Source organism: Antennarius striatus, chromosome 16, assembly GCF_040054535.1.
Source record: "Antennarius striatus isolate MH-2024 chromosome 16, ASM4005453v1, whole genome shotgun sequence".
Lineage (NCBI taxonomy): Eukaryota > Metazoa > Chordata > Actinopteri > Lophiiformes > Antennariidae > Antennarius > Antennarius striatus.
The window spans coordinates 19,032,225-19,049,452 of record NC_090791.1 but is presented as its reverse complement, the minus strand read 5'-3'; the positions used below and the strand labels follow the sequence as shown (position 1 = coordinate 19,049,452).

The window sequence follows — 17,228 nt, the reverse complement described above, 5'->3', positions numbered from 1 at the left end:
TTAAAATTCTGTCATTTTTTAATTTCCTCCTAGATCTCCTGTTTCCCCTTAAACTTTTTGTATCCCATAAATATCTGGCCCTGATATAATTGAAAATCAGTGTCTAGTGTCGGCAGTAGCTCGGTTCAAGGCCAGTGTGGACCAAAAGTATGGAGTGATGGAGTGTAAACTGGTTGCTGGAGACGTGTCAGTTCACCCCCTGAGCAAAGCACCAAACTCCACAAGCTGCTCCTAAGGCACTGCTACATGGATGCCCATCACTTCACCATCTCACTCCCCAAATTTAAATGTTTACAGGACCTTCGTATATCTGTGTGTGACAAATATAAATCGATTGTAAAGACATGAACTAATAAAGAAACTTTCTTTCTTCTTTTAGTATTTGGATGACAATAAATCAGAACAATCAGATCACTGCAAGTAAGGTCATTAATAGTTTCCCCATTGATGATATAATTTTAATCTCTATTGTCCAAAATGATCATTTGTTCTATCTACATCACTACATCACCATCTCACACACAGTGGTCATCGTCTCCTCAGCACATGGTTTAATTTGAATTACTATATTCATTTGAAGTATCGCCATTAGAAGCTGTGTGACCATCATGACATTGTATCTCCAAATTAATAGCAGGAATAATGGAGGAGGAAACCAGGAGACATGACAACACCTTAACAGTTACCTGCCCAAGGAAGTGCTTTTATTAGTAGCGCCTGGATCACATGGTAGGTTTGGCTCTTGGATCTACTGTGACCTTTGACTGCCTGGTATTAGAACAGATTAAAAAGCTGCTTTGGCTCCTAAAGCACTGTTCACATTTCATCCAATAGTGAGTTGCCTTATTTAGCGTGTGTCAGCAGCTTAAACAGCAAGGTAAAAAAGCAACACTTCCCCACCGCCTAGGCAGAAGTTCTGTGGTTACACTCTAGTTTTTAGGCCTGAATAATGCATGTGTCACCATCTCACCGGCAATGACGTGTGGAATGGTTGTGACATTGAGTTTCTGTTCTGAACCCTTGACTCCATTTTTTTGGTCCTGCATTTCCACCACCAGGGTCTCCAGCTGAAAACACAGAAAGGAATCAGTATACATATGAGAACAAATCATTATTTAGTGAGGAAATAAATCAGTATGCAAAGTAAACACTGAGAATTGTATTAAAGAATTTATTTTAAAAGCAGATCGTCCCAGTTATTGATGATATGCAGTAATTAGTTGGATAAATGAGTAGAAACTGAGAGAATGTTTTCTGTTTCACGAAGTACTTCAATATGTAATTAAAGTATGACAAATAGTTCAAATAAAACTTGTTATTTTGGAATCTGTTGTATGGAACTAAAAACATTAACTATTAAATTTATAAATTCAAATATTAAATGGTGAAATATTTATACAGCAGGAAGCTAAACTATTTAAACTATTTCAAACTGTATATTATATTCATAACATTCAACAGCTTTTTGCAAAAACCAAATCTTACTAGAAATGCTTAAATAGCTCAGTAAAATAAATACATTTATGATGATTGAGTGAATGTCACTTAAGCATCCAAGACTTCTTGGAAGTAGAGATCCTGTATCCCAGTTGACCTTACTGGATAATGTCAGTGTGAACGAAATATAATGATCACTGTGTAGTTGTTTGCAGTGTGTGGAAGTTGTGTACAGATATACAGTATGTCAGTTGAGGCAACACTGTGCAGTTTGTGGCTAAGTTCTGTGAGAACAGAATCCCTGTCCAACCAGTGCTTTGTTTCAGTTTGTTGAAGCAAACAGGGTTTTGAAGAGCATGTTTGGGAAGGAGTGGGTATGTACCTCCACTGTACAGTGTCTTTTGAATAGAGTGGCACCTGGTAGCAAAGCTAATTAGTTTTAAAGTGATGATCTTTAATAAGCCTCTTATGGTGAGTCAAACATCACATGAAAGTCTGCAAGTAAAAAAGTGCAACTGAAAAAAATCAGGCCTGTCCCATATTCATGATTTAAGTAAAGGTAACATATTAGAGATAAGATAGGAGCGTTAATAAAAGCTGAGAAGACAGATAACCAGTGATAATGATAATCATATCCACTCACCTTTTTTAAACAGTGAATCCGAGGCTGGAATTGTTGGCCGCGGTCTTGGCGTGCTGTTCTGATTGTCATATTTGCAGATAGATGAAAACCAAATCAGGGGTCAAGGAGAAAACTTCTGGTCTTAAATGTGGCACTTATATATCTGAGTGCTACAGAAGACTGAGCATGCAGTGGAGTCAGTCAGACTCCTCTATGGGGATTTACCTCAGGATGGGCAGGCTGCAGGTATCCACCAATCAGCTGAAGAAACCCTCTGTCCTCATTTGTCAGAGAAGAGCTTGTCTGGACTTGGATAGTGTGTTCATTCACTTAAAGTGAGAGTGAATGGTATTATTAACCTTTTAGCTCATTTGCATAACAAGATATGACAAAAATATTAAATAACTAGAATGGCATAAACAGCCAGAGGAACACTGGTTGGTGGTTCTGTTCCAGAGATTCTGCAGCTGACTTTGACTGTAAGCATCATATAAAATCCAGATGTGTTCCCACTGTCTGTTTAAATGGTCTTTGACCGTCTGAATGAGTAGCTCTGCTAATGAGCAGGTGATGCTGCCACCACTGTGTAAATGAGTGTGAATGATGAATGCGCTTTATCCTGGTCATACAGTTACTTACACGGATAGCAGAAATATCCAGCAGAATTGTACGTATATATAAACACACACACACACGCAAATATATACATAAATGTATATATACATATACACACACACACTACATATATATATATATATACATATTTAATACACACATATATGTATACATATTATATATATGCACAGTATAAACTGTACAGTATGTATGTATAAATTTAAAAAAAGGTTTCCTGGACAGTGGCCCTGATGCTCACTAGTCCTCGGCCTCCCTCTTTCTGCTTAGTGTACAGCTTCAGGATGCTGGACTTGGGGTGAAACCCCGTGCATGGTGAGGAGCTTTCTAGTCTTGATAACTGTGGCTCCTATCTCCTCCTTTGGCCAGCCTATGATCCCAGTGGGGTATCTGATGACTGGCATACATGTTCATGGCTCTGACCTTGTTCTTACCATTCAGCTGACTTCTCAGGACTTACTCTCTCAAATACCTCTCTGGAGGTATTTGGCTGTGGATGACTTCCTTGCAGCCTCCTCATGATTGCCATTAGCCTGTGGGATTCCAAGGTATTCTTCCTGACCTGGATGTCTCCTATCCTGCCCCCTGGTAGGTCAACCCCTTCAGTTCTGATCATCTTGCCTCTTCTTGATACCATCCGGCCACATTTGTCTAATCCGAATCACATCCCTATGTCGTCACTGTTGATCTGGGTGTTGTGAATCAAGTGAGTCGGTTTCTTGCTCATTCCTGGCATACAGCTTGATGTCATCCATGTAGAGGAGATGGCTGATTGTTGTCCCGCTTCGGAATCGGTATCCGTAGCCAAGTGCATCGAACGTAGTCAAAAATCAACGTGGTGACGTAACGACTTTGTGTTGGCAAATCATGGATTGCGCTGGGCGCACATTGCGAAGCCGTAGGTGAATATTAGCAGGCAAACTGTAGAAAGAAAGCTTATCATGAGAAAAGGCACCTGTCAAAAGAGGAAGTGGAAAATAAATTTTAGAGAAGTGATAGTTCTGTTAGCTGACTACATGAACAGCACTGTATGTAGTTACTTAAAGACCGTTTCTGTCAGATCCCCGAGGAGCATTTTGGATACTGCATCGATTGTCCAATTCCAAATGGAAACCATAGCAGGACAGACTGTTGGTGGTAGCCAGCTAGTTTCACTCAGAATTCATTGCCCTTTTCTGTGTCGTTCCTGCTGTTTGGACTCTCTGCTCAAAATTATGTTAACTGGGAAGTCCATGTATAGTTATTTGTTCTCCTAACAGCAGTCTGATAATAGTATTAGCGGTTGACTTGCGCCAAATTGTTCACGTGATTCCTTCTGACAGATGCACCGTGATTGGTTTGGCGATTGATTGACAGGTAGTGGGTGGAGTTGGTGACAGTGTGACAGCGTGATGGGACTACTTAAAAATAACAATGTGCTGTTTTTCTTTTGATGAGTGAGAACATAATTTTTTTAATGTTTAAATCGATGGATTTCATTTAAAAACCAACAACCAGACGGACAACTTCCAGGCTGAGCTCTGACTCAGGACAGGGTGTCGCTGGTCGCACTTCTCCTGTCAAACCCGAGTGGATTCTTTCCTACAGCCCCTGAACGCACCGCGGAGCGGCTCGTTCGGCCTCACGCGCTGTCGGTATCGATGAAGTTGTTTCAAAGATGGCGGATTTCCTGCCGTCCCGCTCAGTTTTATCTGTATGTTTCCCGAATTGTATCCTAACAAGCGGTGAAGTAGAACAGTTGCGTAAATCTAAAGAGATAGATAAGTGTATTAATCGAGATAAGACTTATGTAAAAAGGCTCGTAAAGATCTTACTACTCGGAGCAGGCGAGAGCGGCAAGTCTACGTTCCTCAAGCAGATGCGCATTATCCATGGGCAGGACTACGATCAGAAGGCCAAAGAAGAATTCAGAGCCACGATTTTTAGTAATGTTATTAAAGGTAAGGCTACACTGAGAGTCCATGAAATTATCTTTGTGAAGCTGTATTGTGGAAACGTCTGTGTCGGTCGCCGAGTTGAGTGTCGTGAGTAGTAAGTTGCAGCCATGCTAGCTGCTGGAGGGACACTTGTGTGTTGGACAAAGCTAGCGGGTTAGCTGGAGAAGAAACGCCCATGTTATCTGCGTCTGTCTCCGCTGAGGGGGGAGCCGGGGAACTGGGGGGCAGCGACTCTGATCGTCCAGGGACGAACCGAACCATGAATGACCGAACTGTGAACTCCTGGTTCCAGATGTTCCGAGCAGGTTTCAGGTTCGGGTACTGAGGTGGTGTTCCTTTCTTTCCAAGTTTACTCCTGCCATGATGACATCACCTATAATGTGTGGGATGGCCTGTTTGCAAACATCCAATAATTGATCCCCTGTAAAAAAAAATCCTCATTGATGGGTTTTATGACAAGGTTGTTGCAGGATTTTGTAATTCCTTGTTGTTTTTAGTGGTTTTTGTGTGAGTGGGTTTGATGGAGGAATGTCCTCTTTGAAGTGTTTTTGATTAGAATCCATGTTGGGAGATTAAGCAAAAGATGTTGAAATATGAAATGAAATGAAATCTGGTTTGAAGTTTAAAATTCAATTTGTGCTTAATCACATCAGCAGACATTTCAAAGCGCTTTAACAGACAGAGAAACCCAACAGGACCCATCCAGAGCAATCCTAAGCAATATTTTTGAGTCCCATTTTATATCAGTGGTCAGTCCTCCTGGTCGCTGCTGAGGCGCCCCGGGAGCTGTTAAGGGTCCAGGAGGTGGACTGACACACGGCTGCCCATCACACATCATTTCTGTCTCTCTCCAGATGTGTACAGGCCCTGCATGTGTGTTGTACTCAGGTGATGAAGGAGTCTGGTTGCAGGATGAGGAAGAGTCATGCTCGGTGTGTCGTTACCATAATAAGGAAAAGCATCGTCATAAATGTGACCATGAGTCACAACTCCTGTATGTTGGTGTCAGCTGGGCATTCTTCAGAGATCAGGGTTCTTTCAGGACCAGGAGACCAGACTACATGGACTGTGAGAAGATTAGGGTGATCACTGTCTGGTTGAGAGCAGAATGTTGTGTTCAGGGACCCATACCTATCTTGACCTTTTATTTGTGCTTTTTTATTTATCACCTGTTGAGTTGAATTTCAGTTAAATTCCTGAATTGTCTTTTACCCGGCCATTTATCAATATATCAGAAATAATTCTGCTTTGGTGTCGCCCTGGATTATGGGTAGAACTTAATGTAACTCGATTAGAAAAAGGAATTAGAGTATTTTTCGCACTATAATGCACACCCAAAAAGCCTTTAATTTTCTCAAAAACCACTCAAAAATGATCGTGGCCGTTCGATCTATTTAGCTGGTTAGTCAAAAAGTTAATTTTGGATGTTGCTTTTTTAAAAATTATTATTATTATTAGGTCTTTTTTACTAATTATGCTGAATGAAACAAGAAGTAAGCGCACGTGTATAATATTCAATACTGCGTAAAATGTATGTGTATAATGTAAAATAGCTTTCAAAACTTTTAAAACTTTTACTGTTTCATATTTATCAATTTACAAAGTGCAATAACTCTAAACCAAAGTGTAGTTTGTAGATCATGGTCAGATTTTTGATTAACCAGTTGTACCAAACATGTATTGACGATCAATTTGATATGTAAGCTGAACAGTCAAACGGATGAGGTTCTGGAAGACTGTTTTATGTTACAGATCATACACCACAGCAACGTGAGTCAAAGTAGTTCTATTGCATCTGCAAAGACTCCCAGTTAAAGATTTCAAAAAAGACTTTCTTTATGTTTTGATGAAACCTGAAGAAAGGGCAATTTTGAGGTCAGTCAGGGCTATCCTGCAGTGCCATCAGCTCAGAATTAGCAGAAATATCTTGGACCGAGTTACACTCATTTATTGTCCAGTCAAGTCTGGAAGTGTGTGTCCTTTTCCTGGTGTGAAAAATCCCCCAAAACAAATCTTGAATTTGGCCACTGCAAGCGAAGGACAAGTCGGTGAGGCAACATAAATGTCCAGTGTCAACACAGCTTTACAGTGATTGTGACTTTCATCGTATGGAGTGGTATAATATCTGATTAAGAAATTCGGTGGGAAAGCCATCGGTGTAACCCACGTTGTTGTTGGTGTCTGCAGGATCATGCTGATGTGAAATAAACATCTGTGGCTGTTTCTGTGGAGATGTTCCTCCTTTAGGGACACTCTGCACCTCTAACAAACTGGTGTTTGATTTTGAAGTCAGGTTCCTGAAGACATCCAAAGTTGCCCTACATTATTTTTTTCTCTTAAAATTGTAGTTAGTAATTTAGTTAGTAAATTGATTGCTTTCTTACATCCTTTAGGTATTCGAGTGCTGGTGGATGCCCGAGAGAAGCTCCACATCCCATGGGGTAACCACTCCAACCAGCAGCACGGGCACACCATGATGGCATTTGACACTCGGACAGCGATGGCTAGTGGCCATGGCATGGTAGAAACAAAAGTCTTCCAGCACTACCTGCCATCCATCCGAGCCCTCTGGGCCGATGAGGGCATCCAGAGTGCCTATGACCGCCGGAGAGAGTTCCAGCTAGTGAGTTTGTGTCTGTATGACTTTGTGGAATATAGGATTAATATCGATCTTGGCCAAAGGCATTCAGGATAGTGATGATGGTGTCAGGTTCAAGCAACCTAAAAACATTGAAAAACTCACACAAAAAGAAAAAGACAACAGTTGTACGTTTTACTCGCGAGGAGAACGGACAGTGATGTGATCAGTTACAGATCTCCACCCCGTTCTCAACATGTCTCTGCTGAAATCTCTTTTTATTTCAGTTGGGCAGTCCCTGTTTACAATGTGTCCTAGAGGATGGGGGACAAAAATATCAGCAATGCACCACTTATGGTATATTGTCTCAAGAGTAAAACCCTTTTCTTTATATGGTTTTGTCTTATTCTCAGCAGGTCAAGGTTTGCATCTTAAACTAGTCGTCAGCTGCTACCTCAGCTGTGATATTTTTGACCCCTATCTAAACATAACTCAGGGCATAAAAAGACACACACACACACACACACACCTTTATTGGTTCAAAAATGAAAACGAGTAAATATGGGATAACATATATACATTAATTTAACAGATGGATTCTATTGCTCAAATTCATCTTTAACTTTGTACAGTTATTGTATTTGTTCCATGCTTTTCATTAAAATGTGTGATTTCTTACAATGATTGAATATACATTAGATTGAGAAAATTATGGTAAACACAGTTAGCACTAACATGAAGCTGTGCTCATGTATTGGAGAAAGGTCTGTTGTGGTGTCAGCACACACACATTCTGTAAACACTGAGCTGTAGGCTGGATGAGATAAGGCCTAACCAGTTCCACTGGATGCTCTCGCTCCCTTTTACTTTCAGTGTGCTGTAGTTTGTCACCAAGTACTGTCACTGTTACATGCATGCATACATACACGTATACAGATTACACACATACACACACACACAGACACACACACACACACACACACACACACACACACACACACACATTCATCATTGATTGTGATGAAAATTTGGGGAGTAAGTCTTGGTTTCAGTCACAGAAAGTTAAGACAGTAAAAGTAGCAAATTATGAAGAGATTTAAAAGCAACAAAATTATATAATGAAGAAACTTCATCAATATAAAGTCCAACTACAAGAAAAATCACATTCACCTGCAATCAAACAAAATCCACTGATTCCAAAAATTAACAAAAAAAGCTGAATATTGGAATCAATAATTGTTCCGTCAATATAGACGGAACAATTATGTAACAGCAAAATTACATTAACATTAAAGGAGGTTAAACTCCCAATACCTGTATGCACATGCATGGAGACACACACACACACACACACACACACACACACACACACACACACACACACACAAAACATGCTATTTTGGCATCATAAGTGTTCCTAAATAGCTAAAGGTGTACTTCATACAAACTCATTCTCTCGCACTCTTCTTCCTCTTCATCCCTTCCTCCTCATTTTTCTCCTCACTCTCACTCATTCGCTCTCTGTCTATCTTTCTCTTCTCCCTACCTTTTTTATCTTAGGGGGAGTCAGTCAAATATTTCTTGGACAACTTGGAAAAGCTTGGACAGTCGGTAAGTACCCCTTCTGGCGGGGCAGCACAGGGGAGGTGTGACAGCATGTTTAAATGTAGACGTTGTCTTCCTTCACTCAGTTGCCAGTTCCACACTGACTTGTTCTTATTGACACTCACTACATCACGTTCACTGCTCACTCTGCATCGGCCCCCATCCTGTTTGCCAATCCGTGCCTTCATTCCAAGAAAAAAGGGAAATGATTAATAGCAGTAGAAGCACCATCAATTTCAGTAGTTGTACAGGGGTGTGCGTGTGTGTGCATGTGTGTCTTCAAATTCCTGACAATCCAATGACTCATTCCTGACACAAACCATGCTGATCTTGAACACGTGAACACATTAAAACATGCACACAAATAGCATATTTTTCCAAAGACTTCCCTTTTTTTCCGTTCACACATTCCCAGTGCTTCCATGGAACTTGTGTGCTTGTACACAGCAAACACAGTACAAAGTTCAGCAGAGGGTTTCACGAGCTCTCAGGCAATGTACAAGATGATTACTGAAACTTTTTTGTGTGAATTATGGCTGTATGCAGTTTTCAAAAACATGTACAGCTGTTGGGAATAAAAGAGAAAGAAATCACTGTTGAAGAGGACAGGTTGTTTGTTCCTCACATTTATGAGATCTTCCTTAATATTATTTTTTCATAATTGTCTTTTGCTGATTTGGCTGAAAATATTTTATTTTTGATAACAGTGCATAGAGGGAGGTCCCCCAATTTAAGAACTCAACGTGTTCTGAGAGGCTTTTCATAAGATGAATTGTTTAAAGGTCGTTATTTAGTATCAAAGGTCGTGATTATGAAAAACACATTTTTTCAGGTCTTTACATATACATAGTGGGCCTAACTAACCCTACCAACTCCTAGAATCTGGAAAACATGCTTCCTGCATCAATAAATACAGTATATGTAATATTTTCAAATAAATAGTACCGATTCATAACAGCACTGTACCCGACGTCATCTCTGGCGTGATTGACAGAATGATCAACGTATCCTGAGTCATATTGATTGATTGACATGTCTACTAAGAGCGTGGTCATCCCCAAGCTGGAGTTAGTGTTCAGGCTAAGGTAGCAGTGTGTAGTAATGACCCTCAGAGCTGCACACTGAAAGTACCTCGCAAGCTGTTGAAGTCAGTTAGCATTTGGCTAACTAGTTAACTCCACTTCAGTCTTGTATGTGTGTGTGTCCGTGGAAGGCATATCCTCAGCATCATAGCATCATAACACATAACCAGTTTCATAGCAGATGAAGACGCTATCAGAACTGTTTTTTTGTGTTTGATGAATAAAAGCAACTTTAGCTCTTTTAAGTGATCTTAGAGCTTCTTGTATACAAAGCGACGACACCGCTCATTAAAAAACAGCTTCAGTCTTTCTTTAGAGCCTAATAGATACTCACTGTCGTCAGTCAAGGATTTCTATCTTATTTACAATTGCTTAAGAGTACAGTGCGCACTCGTTCCTCGCGGTTAATGCGTTCCAGGAACCACATGCGATTAACGAATTCCGCGATATAACAACAAACTATCTTAATATTTACAGTAATTTAAACGTTTCTGGACCCTATCCACACTGATATTATACCACCCTGTATCTGTATTACCTTTTCCCACACTCTTATAGACTGTTTAAAGCACTTTTGTGTTTTAAATGTGCCTTTGTGCATTAACGCTCTGCGACTTCACCTCATCACAGGTTTTTAGTAGGCAGTCACGTGATACCGTGCACGCATTCTATTGGCTGACGGCATCTGGGAGTGTACTAAATTCCATCAGTCTCGGACTCTGTGATACACAAAAGTGTAGATAGAAGGTGGTTTAATATCAGTATAGGTAGGGTTTATAAACATTTAAATTACCGTAAATAATAAGATAAATAGTTTGTTGCTCAATCGGGGAATTCATTAATCACATGTGGTTTCTGGAACGCATTAATCGTGAGGAAGGAGGGCACATTGTATCATGAAAAACGAGAGCAAAATACGTAGTAACAAAGTTACTGAATTTTTAAACAACAGGTAACGAGCAGATGGGAGCACGTGCGTTCACTTGGCATTTGGGGGGATAGGGTGTTGATAGAGAGCTCAGAGGCACGCCCATTAAATCGAATCATTTTGAGCTGCAAGTGATTTAATCAATATTTAATCAAAGATACTGAGGACCACTGATCAGTTTGGGTCAAGACATTTCAAATACAGTGTAGTTGGACATCTGGCAGCTGATTAACATGAATTTAAAAAAGTAGAATATGGGACCTTTAAATTTCAGTTTGTAATTGCAAGAACGAACTGGGCCCGATGAGGGAGGTGAGTGTTGGACATGCGCGTACGGAGCGGCGCTGCTTGGCGGGGGGTTGCGATAGACAGGACAACTAGACAAATGTGGTATACGCAGACAAACTTGCGAACGCAATACAACATTTTATGAATAGACATCAGCGGTTCGTATCTACGGATGTACATAAGTCAGATGTTCGCATCTCAGGAGCACCTGTAATGTATATTTTATTGTAGTTAAATGAACGCTGCTCTCGATACACCACAGGACTACCTCCCCAGCCAGCAGGACATTCTCCTGGCCAGGAAGCCTACCAAGGGGATTCATGAATACGTCTTCGAAATCAAGAATGTGCCCTTCAAGATGGTGGATGTGGGAGGTCAGCGCTCCGAGAGGAGGCGCTGGTTTGAATGCTTTGACTCGGTGACTTCTATCCTCTTTCTTGTGTCCTCCTCGGAATACGATCAGGTGAGCAGCGGAATAGTTTTTCTATAATTTTTTCTGAGAAGACAAGATCCAACTCACTTCCCTCAGCTGTTTCAAACAAAAGTCATGATTTTTTCCAGACATTTCTCAAACCTTTTCCACCAGAATAAAACAAAGATGTGTCCCTTTGTGAAATATGTCACACAGAGATAGAAAAAATGTCACCTCAATGAAAGCAAACCTAGAGGCATTAGGCATTTTAGGTTTTAGAAGGTCCATACGTGTAGTGTCTCCCAGCACGGAGTCAAGAGCAGGGAGGAGATGCCAGGAGACGGGCCAGTGCACCAGGAGAGGTGGAGGGTGTGTATGAGGGCAACAACCCAGCAGTATGGCTGCTATTGGCTTCTTTGAGGAACAGGATGGCCCCGCCAGAGGCCTCCAGAAGGACCTCCAGCAGGTCACTGGTGTGTGTGATTCTGCACACACTGTGAGAATCAGGCTGATGTCCTCTGGTGGGGGCTGTGCTGTCTGGAGATGCTGTGGAGAAGTTGTTTCCTGCAGCATGACCTTCAGTATGACCGATTTAGTGGGGTGTCGCTATGACAACCCACCATAGACTGTCCAGACAGATGCCCTGATCCAGATCTCAACAAATGACACTGTGGAATTCCTAAAGATTAGAGTATTTCATTCATTGAGATCTAACTTGTGTGATCTAAGTGTTCCTTTTATTTTTGAGCAGTTTTTCAGTTAACATAGAACCCTGTAGATCAGGATCTGTAGGCGATCCAGAGATCTATGTGTTCAAGGCAAGTTCTGAGACAGTAGAGGGTATTTTATCTGAATTTTTTTCTCCAACAAGTACAGTTTTAGTTTTTAAAGAGTTCATAAAATTCAAATTCATGACCCAACACTGAATGGTACGTTTAACTATTTAAAATATTTGCTGCCTTGTGTTATTTTGTTGTGTGTTGAAGCGTTTTTCTAGTAACAATGCAGAATATTTTCAGGATTCCTTGGGGACCAACTTGTTTGCTCTGACTGCTTTAGCTACAGTTGTATAGAAAAGAACAAACATTCTTTGGAATATCACTCTGTCGAACAGACCTGCTGCTCCAAGACTCACTCTTTCATCATCACCTCTAACCATACCCTCTCTGTCACACCACCAGGTGCTGATGGAGGACCGCCACACCAACCGGTTGAGCGAGTCTCTCAACATCTTTGAGACCATCGTCAACAACCGAGTGTTCAGCAACGTCTCCATCATCCTTTTTCTGAACAAGACGGACCTGCTGGAGGAGAAGGTGAAGAAGGTTTCCATCAAAGACTACTTCCCGGAGTTTTCGGGTGAGCCCACGAGCTTGGCAGACGTTCAGCGCTTCCTGGTGGAGTGCTTTCGCAAGAAGCGGCGCGAGCAGCAGCAAAAGCCGCTGTACCACCACTTCACCACCGCCATCAACACCGAGAACATCCGTCTGGTGTTCCGTGACGTCAAGGACACCATTCTGCACGATAACCTCAAGCAGCTGATGCTGCAGTGAGGGGAGACTGTTGAGGAGAGGACACATGGATGGAGGCACCCCTGTGAGGTCATCTGTGTTTTGCCCCTCCTCCCACGTGTCCTCCACCCCGTCTGGAGCCTCATCATTTTGAACTGTGACTGTATTAAAGCAAACCACTACCGCCGTTCTCCATACCTGTTTTCTGCCTTAATGAGTTCGTTCACTGTGACATTTAACGACAGCCATAGGCTCAGAGCCCCACCCACCTCCTGACCCCTTAACACCACTCTTAATGACCGTTCCACACTGTGCAGTGGACCCTGTGGGTCACTCCAGTTCACAACCACACACTCCTCTGCTGTTGGCAACCGTTACCTAGAATTAGTTTAAATTGCTGTCACTGCAGTCAGCGATAGCTGCATCAGCTTCCTTTGCCAGGTTTAGCCTTTCTTTTAGAGCTTCCTTCTTGATTTGCTCTCCGCTGGTGCTTGGTGATGACATCTATGTGCCAGGGGTTTAGATTTGCTCTTGCAGCTGTGGGACAGGACAGAGTTGGGCTCACACATGCACAGATTAGCTACTCTTTGTCCAAAGCTGTCTTGATTCTAATTTTTCTAATTTTTCTAATGTATGAATATACTGTATGTGCCTATGCATTTCTCTTTAACTTATATTCTATGGTGTGTACACTCTCCATGTGTGACTGCTGATGAATTCCTACAACTAATGAAAGGAGTTGAGGTGAGAGAATTCAAACACAAATAGACCACTTGTCAATTTAAATGATGTGCTAAACAGCTTACTGGTGTGGGGCATGTGGTAGACTGTTTTTAATTTGAAACTAATGATGTCTTATATTGATATGTTTTAGAGAAGATGCCTTGTGCTGTAAAAGCAGACCTTTGGCTTTGTTTAATCACAGCCTTAATGAACCGTTGTGACACAACTCCTGACCAAAAGTCCACGTGAGAGTAACGTCATTTGTGTCTTCTACGCATTTTTGCCCGCTGCTAATGAGAGTTGTTGTCGTCTGACTTCTGCCCACATCATGATCACATCTCTGAGCTGGATTTCAATCTTATGTACTGCAAACTCTGGTCTGCTGACAGCGTTCAGAAGTCATGGAAATTTTTCACTGTTTATTAATTGAATGTTGATGGAATGAAATTTTTTTTAATTCACCCTAACTGAATTCATTGAAATGTTTCATTGGATGCAGCCATGTCTCCATGTCATTACTTACTGAGAGACAAAAAGAAGCTTGTGATGACGTCTCTTTGTTGTCTCACTCAGACTAATGCTGGCCGATGCGTCATCCTGGTCTGCCCCAAAATCTAATCCCCCATTGGTTGGAACAATTCAGAGAGAGACTGCTCTGCTACAGCAGAGAGGGGGGACTGGTGACTGAAACACCCCTTTACCTCTTCAACTAAGAATCGCTTCCGATCCGTATGACCTTCAGTGTCATCATGGGATGGAATCTGGGCGGAAATGTATAACCCAGAACACCTGCCATGCCCCCATCCAATCTTATCTTTTTATTTAACCTGCAGCCAAAGACGCAATAAGTTTGTAGGATGAACAGGTCAGTTCTATACCAGTATGTGTGTCTGATACATTTACTGTGTCAGACACACACACTGGTCCATGTTAAGGAGGAGTAAATATCAAGGTGAGAAAATCATTTGACACAAGATTGTTGCACAAGAAAACACTCAAGTGTCAGCATAATAACATCTAAAACGTTCTACTGTTTATGTCTGCCAAGGAGGTTGTGTTTTTACCTGTGTCCATTTGCTGGTGGCTGGTGTGTTGTATTTATTATTCAAAAAGTATTTGACCAGTATCCATGAAACTTAATAGAAGGATGGGATATGAGGAAGAAAATCATCCCTGTTTCCTCTGGATAATGATGAAGACTAAAGAATCTGATAACTCACCATTACATTATGCTGAACGTCCGGAATGTTCACTAAACTTTATTGAGTCTGGAGTCAAGGAACATTCAGGCAAGATATACTGTATGTGTAATACAGTTACAGATACAGTTAAGCTTATGATAACAGCAGTCTAAAAATGTGAGTAAACTTCAAAATTCTTCAAATACTTTTTATTTTAATACACCAAGTGCATTGGAGGGCAGCATGATACATGGGTAACAAAATGGATGGATGGATGGACAAATGCATTGGGGACACTTCACATTATATTTTAAAGCGAGAAAAAGTGGAACAAGCATTGAATTTGATAATATTTTACAGAAAGTCAAATATATTGTTCTTTGATTTAGAAGTTAATAAAAGAGGGGAAACCCTATAAGGAAGTGCAGAAAATGATAGGTGTTCAGCTAAAATTATATCAGATGCTTTAAGATGGCAGTCAAATCCAGAAAGGTGAGAAAGAAAAAGAAAACGACTAAATTGATTTGATAAAATTGATCAGAGAATAACCAAAATGGCAAAGGCTCAGCCTGCGATTCGCTCCAGGAGCGTCAGAGAAGATCTAAGGTGGATCTCTGAGTACTGTAACAATCAGACGACGTCTGTGTGACCAGCACAATCCTCGGACCTCAATCCCATAGAAAACGTGGGCTGACATAAAAAATGCTGTTCATGAGGCAAAACCAAAAGATGCAGGAGAATTATGGAACATAGAACAACTGTCCTGGACTGGGATGCCTGCTGACTGCTGTCAGAACTTGGTCAACTCCATGGACCGCAGATGTGAAGCAGTTATCAGAAACCCTGGAACTAAATATTAGTTTGTGATTTTGAGGAAAGTTAAATCTTCAAGCATTTACTGCCTTCAATTCCATCACCAAAGTACATTTTTCAGTTTGTAGATATAAGATGTCAACACTGCTATTTTTCGGAACAATGTATTTCTTGACTTTCTGTAAAATATGATCAAATTCAATGATTTTTCCAACCTTCTTGCTTTAAAATAGAATTTGAAATGTCCCTAATGCATTTGTGTGCATAAAAAAATAATTATGACGATAACTCACATTTTAGACACACCACTATTATTATTAGCATAACTGTATACATATACTGTACATAAACACACATATAATATACATACACCCACATATGATATGGGTGTTTATGTTCATACACGTGTGTATGTATGTATTGTATGTACATACAGTACTCTGTACATACACATACTTGTGTATGTACGGTATGTACAGGTACATACAGTTCTATAGAGCAGTTGTGTATTATGTGAACACACCTACCCACAATGCAACGCCATCACCAAAGATTGCTCTGGTGACAACAGTGGCTGATGCATAGTGCTGTCCCTTGCGTCTCCATCATTGTGTCTGCTCAGTGTGAATCACTTCACTGGGAGCAGCACTGAGGCCCCCTGGCCCCCCCATCCAGGAGGAATGTGTCCTGGTCCATGAAAGACGACGGCGCCTATGCCTGGTGGCATGGTCAGGTACCTCTGCAGGTGGTCTAGCACACAGACCACCCTGATGGAAATGCTTTGGAATGATATGATTGCTCGTCAGTGTGGAATGTGGCCAGAGGACGGCCACGTCTGTGCCTCTGTGTCGTCTAGTCTCTGTTCCAGAGACTAGACGACGCTCTAAACTCAGTGGCCAAACGTCTAAGAACTTCCTGCATGAAGCCTTTCAATGTCAAAATGTGAACAGCGTGACGAGGAGGACTTTTTCAATGCTAATTCCTGAAACAGGAAATGTTCCGGTTCATTCATGGATCTGCTGAACCTGTTAATAATATTGCTGTTAAGAAGGTTGTGCAAAAAGTACTGAAACGTAGAACAGTTGGCATTCAGAAGCTGAAATAAGGTCCTTTTAAGTCACCTGTAAAGGTTCTAGTGCAATTTAGGTTCATTCTGAACCTAAAAGTCGAAATAAGTTTTTGTGAGGTGTGTGTGTGTGTGTGTGTGTGTGTGTGTGCGTGCGTGCGTGCGTGTGTGTGTGTGTGTATTATTAATGCAAGGTTTTAGCCATGAAAATATGCAAACAAACTTGTTTATTCATTGAGTTGTTATATGTTAAGTTATCAAAAAACTCAATACAAACCTAGTATTGAAGCGCTAAATCAAGCACTATAAAATGTTTCAATTTTTTTAAATTTAACTTTTACATCCCAAATTAATTATTCAGCCTCCTGTAATAAATCACACTAATATATGGACCCTGTCTCGGCTTGAAAAA

The 17,228-nt window shown here is 41.1% G+C and overlaps 2 protein-coding genes across 7 annotated transcripts in view; one reads left to right on the top strand and one right to left on the bottom strand.

Annotated features, from left to right (window-relative positions):
• rgs9a (regulator of G protein signaling 9a) overlaps positions 1-4,628 on the bottom strand; it is a 17,599-nt gene extending 12,971 nt beyond the window's left edge. The window contains exons 1-5 of one of the 5 annotated variants that reach the window (XM_068335799.1): positions 3,733-3,843; positions 3,127-3,647; positions 2,285-2,388; positions 2,081-2,138; positions 971-1,067 (exon numbers count right to left, since the gene is read on the bottom strand). In XM_068335799.1, the coding sequence (XP_068191900.1) occupies positions 971-1,046 (76 nt within the window). In that variant the 5' untranslated portion in view covers positions 1,047-1,067; positions 2,081-2,138; positions 2,285-2,388; positions 3,127-3,647; positions 3,733-3,843. Of the gene's footprint in view, positions 1-970; positions 1,068-2,080; positions 2,150-2,284; positions 3,648-3,732; positions 3,870-4,506 lie in introns of those variants that run through there. The other 4 variants (XM_068335798.1, XM_068335796.1, XM_068335797.1 and 1 more) reach the window with 4 other exon arrangements.
• On the top strand, positions 4,350-17,228 carry gna13b (guanine nucleotide binding protein (G protein), alpha 13b). Of its 2 annotated transcripts, XM_068335800.1 has the most exons (5): positions 4,350-4,632; positions 7,023-7,252; positions 8,768-8,818; positions 11,373-11,573; positions 12,704-17,228. In XM_068335800.1, the coding sequence occupies exons 1-5, from the start codon at positions 4,350-4,352 to the stop codon at positions 13,073-13,075; spliced, it is 1,137 nt and encodes a 378-aa protein (XP_068191901.1). In that variant the 3' UTR covers positions 13,076-17,228. The 2 variants fall into 2 exon arrangements, with proteins under 2 accessions (XP_068191901.1, XP_068191903.1); XM_068335802.1 differs by lacking the exon at positions 8,768-8,818.

Coding starts and splice junctions, on each gene's coding strand:
- gna13b (XM_068335800.1), top strand. CDS start 4,350: ATGGCGGATTTCCTGCCGTCCCGCTCAGTTTTATCTGTATGTTTCCCG. Junction 4,633..7,022: donor TTTTAGTAATGTTATTAAAG/GTAAGGCTACAC, acceptor TACATCCTTTAG/GTATTCGAGTGCTGGTGGAT. Junction 8,819..11,372: donor TGGAAAAGCTTGGACAGTCG/GTAAGTACCCCT, acceptor GATACACCACAG/GACTACCTCCCCAGCCAGCA.